The sequence below is a fragment of the Amyelois transitella genome, chromosome 15, assembly GCF_032362555.1.
Source record: "Amyelois transitella isolate CPQ chromosome 15, ilAmyTran1.1, whole genome shotgun sequence".
Lineage (NCBI taxonomy): Eukaryota > Metazoa > Arthropoda > Insecta > Lepidoptera > Pyralidae > Amyelois > Amyelois transitella.
In genome coordinates, this window is record NC_083518.1 from 4,525,125 (window position 1) to 4,538,993 (window position 13,869).

General features: G+C 32.9%; 1 protein-coding gene across 6 annotated transcripts in view; it reads left to right on the forward strand.

The window, feature by feature from the left end:
* LOC106135731 (1-phosphatidylinositol 4,5-bisphosphate phosphodiesterase) overlaps positions 1–13,869 on the forward strand; it is a 68,168-nt gene that overhangs the window by 20,272 nt on the left and 34,027 nt on the right. For all 6 annotated transcript variants that reach the window (XR_009657173.1, XM_013336101.2, XM_013336100.2 and 3 more), the window contains exons 2-3: positions 2,164–2,308; positions 5,749–5,862. Coding sequence is in view for 5 of the 6 variants with exons in the window: in XM_013336101.2 (XP_013191555.1) it covers positions 2,252–2,308; positions 5,749–5,862 (171 nt within the window). In the remaining variant the exon portion in view is untranslated. The remainder of the gene's footprint in view (positions 1–2,163; positions 2,309–5,748; positions 5,863–13,869) is intronic.

The following is a 13,869-nucleotide window of genomic DNA, read 5'->3' on the forward strand; positions in this document are numbered from 1 at the left end:
CAGGAAGGATAGGATAACAACCGAACGTGTGGTACCCGACACTATAGAAAAAAAAACAATTTACTAGTATCGACTGCGTGCGAATAACGGAAATGGCATATTCATTCTAAATGCAAGTCTCTAAGCTGGTCTGGGAGTAAGAAAAACCCACGATTTCCTCGTGGACCAACTGATATGCAAATTAGTACCTACATAGTACTTGTAGCATACATACATATAATCACGTCTATATCCCTTGCGGGGTAGACAGAGCCAACAGTCTTGCAGTCTTAACAGTCAAACTCGTAGCACCTGAGATTAATAAACGACAGTAGTTTTTGTTCGATAGCTATAACTCTATTTGTCTTCTTTAGATCTAAAACAAAACAATAGATATTTCCATACATAAAACTTCCATTCTATGGATGTTCTATGGATGTCATGACCTTAACTCAACGATGACCCAGGTGTCGTGTCAAAATAAAAGGATTCATTCAGTGGTAAGAGAGTCCGTTTCCACACTAATTGAGGTCTTAAATAATGAATAGGGTTATGAGAGTTGCGTGTTGCAAATTTACAAAACAGATATAATAAAACGTACATACATACATACATATGGTCACGTCTATATAATATCTTAGGCAAATTGTAATTTAGGAATTTTACTTTTTGTTCATTTAGTATATTTATTAGTATAGTTTAGAAATTGTAGTAGTCATCTAAGGCGTGTGGATATTTATGTTGTGACAAAACTAAATCTGTGTAAACGTTCCTATAGATTTTAGCAGAACATTCTAATTTTGAACGACAAATAAAAATGTACCTACATACGCTTATTCTAAAAATCGTAATTATATCAATTAAACTATAGATTAAAATTATTACTTTTGAGATTTAATTTTTAGTAACAAATATACTCGTAAAAGTACTATTTTATATGACATTCAAATATGTGTGTCATTAAAATAATACTACCTACACTTTTTGATCTATCCACATCAATACAGACAGATAAATTAACTACTCAACCATATCTGTTATTTTTGACTGCTGATATAAACCTCAAACCACATGATTAAAAGCCCACTTTAAATATGGTTTGAACTCATAAATAAATTCGGTAATTTATAATGATACTGTATACCAAGGAGAGACCAAAAGGAGCTATTATGAATGCATTGCAAATAACCAAAAATAAAATATCTTCATAATTTTTCGTTTAATTTAAAAATTTATTGACCAGCTTTTACCCGCATATAATTAACGAAAATCCGTTTCACCGTTTCCGTGAGAATTCCCAGAAAAAAACAGCTCGTGTATCATCTCCGAAAACTAACTAGGTATTTCATACGAGAATTGACAAAATCGGTTCAGCAGCATTTATATTACATATAATATAAATTATGAATTTAAATTACATAAAAGAATTATTAAAAAAATATCTTGTATTATTGTGAAAGAAATATACATCAACAAAGAAACATTGCGATTAATGCAACTAGCGTTTATTTAATGCAATATTTATCATTTTAAATATGTATGTAATTTTCATACAAAAGTTTGCATCTCGCGAGCGGAATAATTGATTGAATGAATATAATAATCCCTCTTTCATAAGTTAGTTTCCAGACTAGGTAGACTTATGCACTAGGGCTTCCCATTCTGTGTAAACTTTCAAGAATACCGAAAGGCATCGAATTTAATTAATTGAACTTTTTAAAGCATAGATAGTAGAGTCCGCCCACGGCTTCGTTCACGTGTAAAGTATAGCCAATGTGTTATTCTGTAAAGTTTCAACCAAATTTGTTCAGTGCATTTGTATGAATGAGAAAAAAGTATATAGTCAACATACATGTATCCCTTGCAGGGTAGACAAAGCCAACAGTGTTGGAAAGACTGAAAAATCACTTTGAGCTGTATTCTTAAATGATGGAATTGAGATTCAAATATCTAGCAACAGGTTGCTAGTTCATCACCTTCGAGAAAAATCCCTAGTTTATTAGGCTTTCCCTTAGTCGTATTTTACGATAACCATGATAATGATATGAAGTTCTATTCGTTCTAAAAGTGCCGGTGACCCCATGGCACGATCAATACACGTATTATAAGATGCTATTTTTTTAAAGCAAATACCTAATGTATGTCACAAAAGCTGCAAATAATTTAATTTTTTTCTTGTTCCAGTGTGGTGCTAAAGATGTCTCCAGGCCGTTGAGCGTGGCCGGTGAGCGGGTGCTGTTGTCGCGGTGGTTGAAAGTGTTGAATCAGCAACATGACCAAGAGGTTCGAGTTCAACTGGCAGATTCCCGTGCCGGAACCGTTGCTACAAGTGAGTTTATCAATATATATACCTATGTATGTATATATAATAATCTTTATAAACAAGAATTCAACATATATATACCGTGTAGTAGAACCACCCCATATCTTTCCCACAGATGTCGTTAAGGCGACAAAGGGATAGGCAAAACAGGAAAAAATATTCCTTGAGGGCTTTAATGATGCCCAAAATAACTATTCCACGCGGCCGAAGCCGCGGGCACAGCTAGTAAATAAAAATAATGATTAACGTCTCCAAATACACTGTGAAACCATCTTAAAATAAATTTGACGTTATAATTAACCCGTCCATTGATCGTTCCACGAGCGCGTAATAATTTTATGCCACACTACCTACAAGTCTTTATCTCACACCGTTGTTTTGAACATTTGCGTATTAAAAGGCGAACTAACAATTTGCCACCAGCGTAACCAAGCGAGCATAAGGATTGGGAGTGCTTTAATTTAAATATGAGTCCTAAATCAAAACGGTAGTAGGACTAACTAATAACCGTGAAATTAAATTAGAGGTCCCATAGACGAGAGATTAAAATTTACATTTAATTTGTATAGGTATAGGTACTTAAAATTACATGTATCTCAATCAGATCAGAACTATTTTGCTTGATATAGGAATAATATTTATTAAAAAAGGTGTTCCTACAACCAAGCAATTGATAGGTTTAATGTACAACTAGAGGCCGTCCGCAACTTCGTCCGCGTGGAATCAATCCCGCGGAAACTCTTTGACAAAAAAAGAGCCTATGTGTTATTCTGGGTCTTCAACTACCTACAAACCAAATTTCATCGTAATCGGTTCAGTAGCATTTGCGTGAAAGAGTTAAAGACCCACAAACTTTCGCATTTATTATATTAGTAGGATAATAAAAAAATGAAAGATGTGTTATTACATGATGATTTAAATAAACGCTACTCACATCAGTAGTAGACATTTAGATATACCTACGTAATCACATAGTATTAGTTCGTTATTATCACTAATACATACAAACACATAAATAGTAGAATCGACCTTTTCCGCATATTTGTTTTTACATTTTTAAGGAACAGTTTCATTACCGGCTTTAAATCCAAAAATAGGGTGGTATTTCCGAATTCTCGCCGAGAAATAAAATCACCGTATAGCAATGAGGAAACATTTTATATATACACGTTCAAGTTCAATGCGCCGGCAGATTGTTGCGATCCACATAGTTTGAATGGCCGCCAATCTTCTACGTGTTTTCTCAATTAGTACAGAACACAGAAAGTACGTATATAAAGCTTTATGCGTCCTTTTTCGTCATTCTAGTCCAGAATAATTTGAACGGACGGACAATAAAATAAATTAATAACGGTTTCAATACGTGCGTGTAGAGACTGTACATAAAACGTAAAATTTTAGAAGCTACTTAATTACAAACAAAAACATCTCTACTGGCCATTGTGGCCCTACAGAATATTAAGTATTATTCAAACTCTTGAAATGTCTGTCTTATGAAATTTGATATGGATATTGTTTAAAACCGGAAAAGCTACTTTTTATCGCGGGAAAACAATGCGTTTTACCAGGAAAAGTAATTTATCAGGTTGGCCGATCGTAATGCAGTAATCTGTTCTCGTGTTTCATATCTATTGTATTCCACATTGTGTTTGTATATCGGTTTCAAATCATCATTTTAGCGGACCAACACGCGGATAAAAGCAAATATGAAATTATTGAATAACCCTTTTGTTAAGGACAGTAGAGTTCTTAACTTCTATACTTTCTATGTTTTATAACAATAATTGTCACGTTGCCAACTTTATTCACTCTTCACATTCACATATAATACAAAATCCGATTGCATTCGAAAAGCTGATTGCGAGGACGAATGTTTCAGTTATTATCGACAAATAAACATAACTTCGTTTTCAATAGGACAAAACATCAACAATACAATTTTTTTTTTTCACTTTTTACGATATAAATGGACTATAAACACATACCTATAAGAAAACTTCTTATTTATAAAAAATTCTGATTTGTCCCTAACTCAGATTGTAGAACGAAAAAAAAAATATTATATATAAATATATCTTTCTATGGCTGACTATTCGTTCACAGCCAATTTGCTGTCTGTAAAATTTGAATTAGGTTGGCTTTATTTTCATTCTTTTTAAAAAAGTGGCACGACATTGAAATATTTTGATGGACGTTACATTTCACGTGTCAGTTCTTCAAAGTAATTTTTCCCCGAAGAATTTTTAATGCGGCTAGGATTATGTCAGTCAGTCATTTAGCGACGAAGCCAATTTTGCGTAAACCTAAATTCCGGCTTTTGATTGATTGGCTATCTTTATATTATAAGGAGGTCAATTTTGTTTGTGTATCGATTCGCAAGCACTAATGGAGGAGGATTAAGAAAGATTTTTTTTTACTTGAATAGTTTTACTATTTCGGTTCAATGCTATAATTGAAGCTGATGTTATAATATAAACTAAAACTGTGCAGAGGCGGCCGATTGGCAAATTCTGTTTACTAATTAACAACCCAAAATAGTTGAAGTAATCAAGGGCAACTTAGACTTGTAAGAAACTTAGACAGAATAGCAAGTATAAGAATTCTGTTTCAAAGCTTAACTGAATTCTTCTGGTAATATAATAAGAAGAATCATATCATATTTATCTATAAATACAGATTTGTACAAATCATAAAACTTATCCAATTCTGAGTATCGCGCTCGTGTATACTATTATAATTAAGAATATTTTCAAAATATTTTAACAAAGTAAATATTATGTTGTTTGCTAAATATTTTTATAAAGAGTACCTAAACAAGATACTTAACCCTATTAATGTATATTTGAGACTAGACCATGTGGGTGCTGACCTTTACATTTCTACATAGAAAAAAGTGTTCCTATTTTGAGATTTACAATACTTACCTATAACTTCCAACTTGAAACAAATATTCAATTCCAACTTGAAATAAATATTCACTTTGTCAGAATATATAATAACACTTCAAAATGTTAACCAAAGTTATATATAAACTCGACGAGAAATCAAGAATATTTTGAAATATGTCAACGGGTTTAAGCCATATCCAAATCATCCTTCTGGCGATATTCACAAAAGTTGACAAGATATTTCGGCTAACCAAAGATATGGAAAGATAGAATAGCTAAACCAGTGAATAGACCAAGACCAAGAGTCAAGGGAAAGTCAGCAAATAATACGGACTCTGTCATCAGGGGACGAATGAAAATTTACATGTTTCCAATATTTTTATGTAAAATATTCATTTTTTATTCCATCTTTATATATTTATCTGAGTAACGTTCTATTCGTTATTCAGAAAATAATTATTTAAACTATTAGAAAAGGGTTCTTTGAAAAATATCAATAAATTTTTTAAAAAAATTTCAATTAATATTCTGTCATAATAATTATTTATTTGTTCTCAGGGCGCGGTGATGGACAGATGGACTGATGAAAAGGACAATACGGAGCTGGAACAGAACTGCCTTTTTAAAGTGGACGAGTACGGCTTCTTCATCTACTGGAAGAGCGATGGCCGAGTAAGTTTTTAAAGGACCTCTTTTTCCTGTCGTCCCCTAGTGATAAATAATTTTAAAAATAATTCATTTCTACAATAATGTGTTACAACAAAATTAATGTGAACAAACAATAACACATAAGTATAAGTTAAGTTACTCGAACCTTAGACTCCACAAACGTTTAACTATCGCTTTCATGTCCAAAGTACAATTTGTTTTCGATGCCAAACAAAATATATTAAGTAAGGTAAAAAATGACAACAATAAAAAGAACATGCCAACTAAAACTAATTAACACAAATGAAAATTTTAACGATGCCTCTCTGAATTAGATTAAAAAGTTTTCACGAAACAAGTTGCACGTTGTAACTCCACAGAGCAAGGCCACCGCGATCGTTCAATGTTCTGTGCAAAGCTCATTTACGCCATCTTTTATGCAGATACCGGTGTTTTTAAAGCAATCGCGACGTGTTTATTTCCCTCAGGTTTTCTGTCATACAAGTTTAATGATGTGGTTAGGAACAGGAGAATGCAGATGAGAGTTAATTTGATGAGAATACTCGTGCAGTTTTTACAGATAGTACAACCAAACAGTAGTAAATTGTGTTGCGAGAGTTTTAGATATAACTGTCTTAAAGCATGATAGAAATAATACCTATATATTTACTTTAATTCTTGCAGTTCGGTTATGATGCCTTAATAGGTACTCTGAAAGTTGTTTTAGTAACTACTCTCGTGTTATTAGTTAAATGTTTGTAATATCTACGACTACTTGAAAACATTTAATAGAGTAACCGAAATCAGTGACCGAACTACTGTCTGTCTACGCCATTACGTAGCACTTCGTAGCTGTCTATGTCATAAGAAGTTGTACACTATGTTTTTATCAAGAAAATCCTTTATCCTCCTTTTTTTAAGTCCGTTAAAAAGTCTTATAACAAGATATTAGAAGACTAAATCTTCTTACAGAAACAGTGTAGTTTTCATTTCGCCCATAAAAATAATTTCCAATTTTTTTTATAATGCTAATCATCTATTTATTTTGTATATAAGTACTTGGTAATAAAAATGCATCTAACTCTATGTAGTAAATATGCACGTTTCCACAGATACCATTTTTAAACGTTTAAAGCCGGTATTATAATATCATCCACGATTTTTAACAAATTCTTATGGCCATATATTAAAGAGTCTCGTATTTAACGATTCAATAGTCCATTTACGAACGATCAAAGCCCGAAAGTCACAAAACGGAGCGCATCAAATGGATCCGATCAGAGACAACACTTATCTTTTACGTTCAATTGCAAACACAGGTGTTTTACTTCTCTAAACGATAAGATGATGGGCTATTAAAGCTAACATTAGCTGAGAAATCACAGCTTTAAGACGTCTGCGAAATGCAATAATACTTTGTGTAATGTCGACGAACTTTAAACAGTGTGTCTGGACATCCCTTCGGACAACAAAACAGCTATCAATATGCTTACTCTCCAATTCAATCCAAGTTTTTTATTCAGTATTTTGTGCCAAATAAAGCAAAAACTAAAGTTTTGCACCATTCTTGTAATTCGGTTCATATAACTGGAAGGTTGTAGTAGTATTGAGCCAATTATAGATTGGTGGAGGAACATACATTTTGAACTTCTCTGACATTTTGTTCCGCTGTCAAATAACTGTTGTCTCTAATCAGGTTCACCCTATCAATTTAGATAATGCTAGAAGCATTCTGGTCTTAATATGGATCTGTAAATCTCTCTATCTTCTATGCTTCGAAGCCTGGGATCCGCGTATATCTGTTTCTTCCAAAAAATATAAATACAACATAGTATTTTCCATGTACCGGACAAACAAAAAACAAAATTTCATTTATCAATTTATGTCATAAGGTATTAATTCAATTGAAAGGGACTTTGATATAATGGCCCAAACTGAGAATCATCCATTAGGTTTCGATTAGGGCCAAAAGCAAGATGGATGGCCATTGATGACCATCGACGTAGAAAGCCTCTTTCTAGATATTACAAAAGAGTGTAAATTGAAGTGTTTCTTATGTTTGTATTATTTTGTTCTGTTTGTTTTGTTGTATAAAAAAATAACGTAAAATATAAACAACTATGTATATTAGATGTATTTGGTACATTCATGCAATGCCAATGACGAGATTCATTTTGTCTAGTTTACAAGAGATCATCTAGGTCTTTAAAAATTTACTTAAATAATGTGTACATGGAATTTGAGATTCAATAATAAACGCTATATGTGAGTAATAAAAGGATAAATGGTCAAGTAGTTCGTGTCTTACTTAAAAGCGTAGACTGGTACCAAACACCAGTTCTTCTTCTTTTATCCACTGCAGGACATGGGCTCATCCAACTCACAACAACCATCCAACAACATCACTCATCTAATGCACGCTTTTCACTTCAGTTTTGTTCTTTCATCCTCCAGAATATTTCTAGTTACGCAATGAAACAGCTAGGTACTTAATCAAACGGTTGGAAATCATAACTAATCTAAGGTGAGGCAAAGCTCTAGGCAAAAATACTTAATACTTAATTGAAAAAAGTTTTAAAACTTAGTGCTTATGATCTGCCATATGAACATAAACCGCAATTGAAAATTTTATTGTTCCTATTTTCGGAGGTAGTGACTACATTTTTTCACGTGCCAAGATACCTGCATACTTCTAATGTCAATTGTTTCATGCAAGCTCGTCGGTTTAGGGTCAGCATTTTACTAGATTATAACGAAAAAGCGTATAATAAAATTACACTTAAAGTCTTAGTATGAGAGGAATATATTCCTACGCGTTAAATAAACTTCGGTAGGTAATAATTTACCACGCATGACAGAGGTAGGAGCCAGACGACAATTTTAGATGAAAGGGCGAAAAATAAGGGCCAAAGCTCGAGACCGTTATGTTATCCCATTCAACACTTTCTATAAATATACTTAAGGTATTATAATTCATCGTTTTAACAATTTTAAGAGGTATTATTTAGTTGTATGTTTTTGGGGATTTCATGTGTAGAAGCGGCAAAACAAACTATATACATACCTACTATATAAGAGATTCGCATTAGTCCATCTACCAAAATTTATTATAGCCTTTACGCATGATGAATGGGTTCAAAACAAAAAAATCACTAACATTCAACATACATAAAATCACGCCTTTTTCCTGGGGGTTAGGCATCTTTCCACTTGACCCTGCTTACTTTTTTCGCTTACATACATCTTATCTTCTAGAGTAACGATTGACATCAAAAAAAAATAAAATAAAATAGTAGTGCAATACTATATAAAAATGTATAGCACAATTGGCGGACTTAATACTAGAAGCATCATCTACCAGTCAACCATTGGGTCAACAATTAGGTACCTACATAAACAAAATTGTGTACTGTGTACATGTTGAGATAGAATGATATAAACTATAAAAATATTAAGTTCTGTAAATATGACTAATTATAAATCTAATTAAATTAAACTAATATAATAATTATAGATTGTTTGCCATATTCGTAAAATGTCCAAAATGCTGACCGCATTGCCCCTCTAATTGCAACACTTATTTTTTGGGCAAAGTACAGGCCTGCATTTTGGTCAAGAGTAGACTTTTTTGCGTAGCTAAATAGCTAGCTTTTGTAATTTTATATATTTCCTTTATTATGTGCAATAAAAAGTTTACAAGCAAACAAACAAATAAAACTTGCCCAGAAGCATATTACCGATAACATTGGGAATTGTTATGCACATCGGCAAATTGTGTCAAGGGCGGAACATAAGGATGCAAAGTGAGGGTGTGTGCAACGTGCGAGGGAGCGAGAATTACTTATTTGATAGCTCCCTCTTCGTTTTCAGCCTCATTGGCTTGCTGTTACATAGATGAGGGATGTCTTGTAACGTTTCTTTAAGTATTAGCTTATACCCGCGATTTTTCTATTTGTTTGTTTGTAAATACTTTATTGTACATAACAAATTTTTAGTAGTACATAAAAATACATTAAAAATAACGATGTACAAAGGCGGACTTATCCCTGTGAGGGATTTCTTCTTTTATTATATTTATAAAAATAAGGTTTGTAATTACACATAAGGAAACAAAGTCAGATTGTTTTTTGGATGCTAGCTTTATACATATAGACACAAAAATATTTAGTATAAAACTGTTTTTGAACCAAAAATCAATAACTGGAATACTAAGCGAAAAATCCGTTCCATTCCCGCGGGAATTTAGGGAATCTGCAAATTTCTGTTTATCTCTATATCCATCTGTTTGGGCTGTGCGTTGATAATCAGTCAGTCAATCGATCAGTTTATTTGTAAATACTCGTAGAAATCTTAGATAAAACAGTAAAAACCCTAGTGTCTATATTCCAAATGTGATAGAGAAATCCTAGATTTCTAATATTCCTATTGTCATTTAGATTTACATAATATAACTTGGTAATCGAATGACTAAGTTTCCGTCCCTTGCCGAGTATGACCGCTCTCCAAGCTTCTTAGAAGTCATAGTCTATCAAGATATTAGGAAGTTACATGAATTTGCAATGTTCATTATTTAATAACTTCTACCTTTGTGACGGGACATAGTTTTCTCTTTTGAATCCGCAATTATTTTAATTAGGTACATTATTCTACTGAGTTTAACTGGATAATTTTTAATTTAAAGTATATTTTTGCTTTTTGCTATTCCAAATGTCATGTTCTACATATATAGAGGTTATGAAGTGAAAGTATTGCAGACAATCAAATTTTTTTGTAATGTGGCCATCTAAAATACGGTATTTGTATAAATAATTTTAATGTTCGCTATCCTATCCTATCGTTTTCAATGTACACAATGACATGTAACTCTTACTGTTATCACAAACTGCATTTTCCGATGGCTGCCGGCCTCAAACCTGTAGTTATGCTATAGCCACTCTCATTATGAAACGACGAGTTCAACATCTCAGTAGGGTCCTCAACTTTCTCGACCTTGCACACCCGCAGACATAGATCTTTCTAGATACTGCCTGTTCGCCCATCTGTATGTAAATCAAGCTGTGTATATAAATCAATACAGGGCGGTGTATCCTTTTTGTCGGCTACCTTAATTTATAGATTTTGCTGTTAGTTAAATTCATTAAAGATCCGTTTTTATATTTTGGTAAAATACGATCATTTACTAAAGATGTTAATTGGAAATGTCTAATAATACCGTCACATAGTATGCGTGTGTGTAACTTTAGCTTGAAACCGTTGCGCAATCAATATGGTACGTAAACTATTTTGCTTAGCGAACAAAAGTACTTTGCATTCATTGTAGACGTACTTCGGATAAACATTATCTACTATTCATTTTATGTAGGTACATATATTCTATGATAAATAAGAAAATGAAGTTTCAAAAAGATACCTTCCTCACAATTTTGCTACGTGATTTGGCATAAGAAGTATATACACCAGAGGTCTAGCTTGATCTATATCTATGTCCCCAACTTTGCACACCCTCACTATACAGCTAACGAGCTATACTCAAACTTCAACCCTACCTCACTCGTTTTAAAGAACTCTTCCGAATGCACACGCCTTAGACAGTCGTAGAGTAAATGGTTTTTAAATATTTAATTTCGCATCAGAGATTTATCTTCGACCCGTTTACGTGATCCTGGATCTTGTATCACTGGTTCATGTTGTTCATGAAACTCACCTAGATCTCTAAGGGTTCCCTGTCTCACATTTTAAGTACGTTATTTTAAATCGCTCTCTGAGAAACTCTTTACTGTAGCACAAAATTATTGAATAGGTGGACGTTTGATTGCTAATATATGATTTTTATATGGCATTGGATTGCGTTTGCGTTGGCAATAAAAATAATGTTGTTAAAAAATATATGCTTGTCTAAGATAAAAATTTGAAATAGGTATCTTCTTGCTGATCCTACATGAAAACATCTCATTGTACGCGTATAATTCATGAATTTTATTTGATTTACACTTTTTATTTATTTATTATTGTACTAAAATAAACATGTTAACATTTGTCATTGAAAGGTAAAAATCCTCTGAAAAGCTTTCGGAATATGAATTTAAAATCCAATGTGATAAATATTCCGATATTTCAATTAAACAGCCATCAGGCATAGTGGACATGCATGTATGCGCGTTTATAATTAAAATTGGAGTTGTGACGTCATTTTCATGAGTGTAATGTGACGTCATCATAATTCCTAAACTAATCTGCAGTAGTGATTGTGCTTGTTCACTTATGTACAGAGATTAACTGTAAGCTTTGATAATACATACTTGTATGTAGCGTAGGCGCAAGTACAAAAACATTAAATTGTCTAATGAATTTTACCTGCGAGCGATAAGACATTTTATCCTGAAGTATTAAGAATACCGTGCCGTGTGGTTCCCGGCATCAATAAAAAAAGAATAGGGCCACTCCGCCTCGTTCCTATGGATGTCGTAATAGGCGATTAAGGAGTAGGTTTATAAACTTGGGATTCTTTTTACGACGATGGGTTAGCAACCTGTCACTATTTGAATCTCAATTCTATCATTAAGCCAAACAGCTGAACGTAGCCTATCAGTCTTTTCAAGACTATTGGCTCTGTTTACCCCGCAAGGGATATAGACATGATTATATTATTATGTATGTATTAAGTTTTACTAATTGGCAAAGTAAATTATCAAACTTATCAGAAAATGAAATAATTTCTTGATGATCTACATATACCTATTATGTTTTACTTTTACTTTAGTCACATTTTATAGATGTAGATCTATTTGTTCTAGTTAATACGTAGTTGTATGTGGTCGTTCGACATGTTCATAAACATGAAATATCTACGGATAAGTCAAACGATCTTTAAAATCTAATAGCGTGCTCAAAATGCTGGCCGCATTGTCCCTTTAAATTGCAACATTGTTTGGGAGAAGTACAGGGCAGCATTAACCTACAATATTTTCGAGTTTAACTTTTATTCCGAAATCCCCATGGGAGCGAAGCCCCGGGCACAATTAATGTATAATTAAAGACAAATTATTTTTGTCTTCTACACACCTAGTTCCTGAAACGTTCTTCACTAATTATTCAGATAATAAAAAATTAAAGGCACTCTCATTACATGTACTTTCGTACTCGAGTATAACGTACGTGGAGCGAACATTACATGAATACATTATTTTGTCCATTACGCTGCTAAAGGCGGTGTTTCCCCGAAAACGACCGCCCACTCAAAATTTACTTATTTAATTACATTTTTGGCTTTAGCAACACACCGTATTTAATGTTGTTTTCCAGTATTATGAATTTGGAGATATTCTGATTATTATGTGAATAAATTTAATTAATGACCGTATTCAACACTTTTTGACATTTATATTTGAAATACTTACCTATAGCTTCCATGTTGGTTTTGTGACGAAACAAATCTTGGTTTTCCCACACACACACAAGTGTGTATAAGTCAATCAAGGGAAATGCTTATTAACTTGGAAGCCTTCATTGATGGTATAGCAAAAGCAACCTTTTAAATTGTCTATATCTTAATCACATCACTAAGGCATTCAGTTAAGCATGATCGGATGCCAGTCTTGTCATTTATGTAAAAGGTTCAATTTTTTAGGTTCCTAGCCAATAAGTTTGTCCAAGCTATCATTTCAACTTATGTTCAACACCCTTCTTTTTCTCAACTTGGCTAACAAAACAACAGGGTGTAGCCTATCAAAAGTACCTATATCATCAACTGACGTCATTGATATTGGTCAACACAACAATTTTATGTGCGTAAATTATTTGCGACCGTTAACACAAACAAGCGTACCTAACGCATGAAGGCTATGTCATACCGTTTTATTGCTATTTTATTAAGTAAATAATATTTTTGGACACCAAACAGACTTCGACCTAATTAATACGTTAAAACTACATTATGAGTCTCAAAAAGCTCCTGAATCATTTGTGACAAACACAAACTATTTGGCTCTTTTATTTTTAGTTATTCTTTTTCTCCTCATTATCAATCTTCCT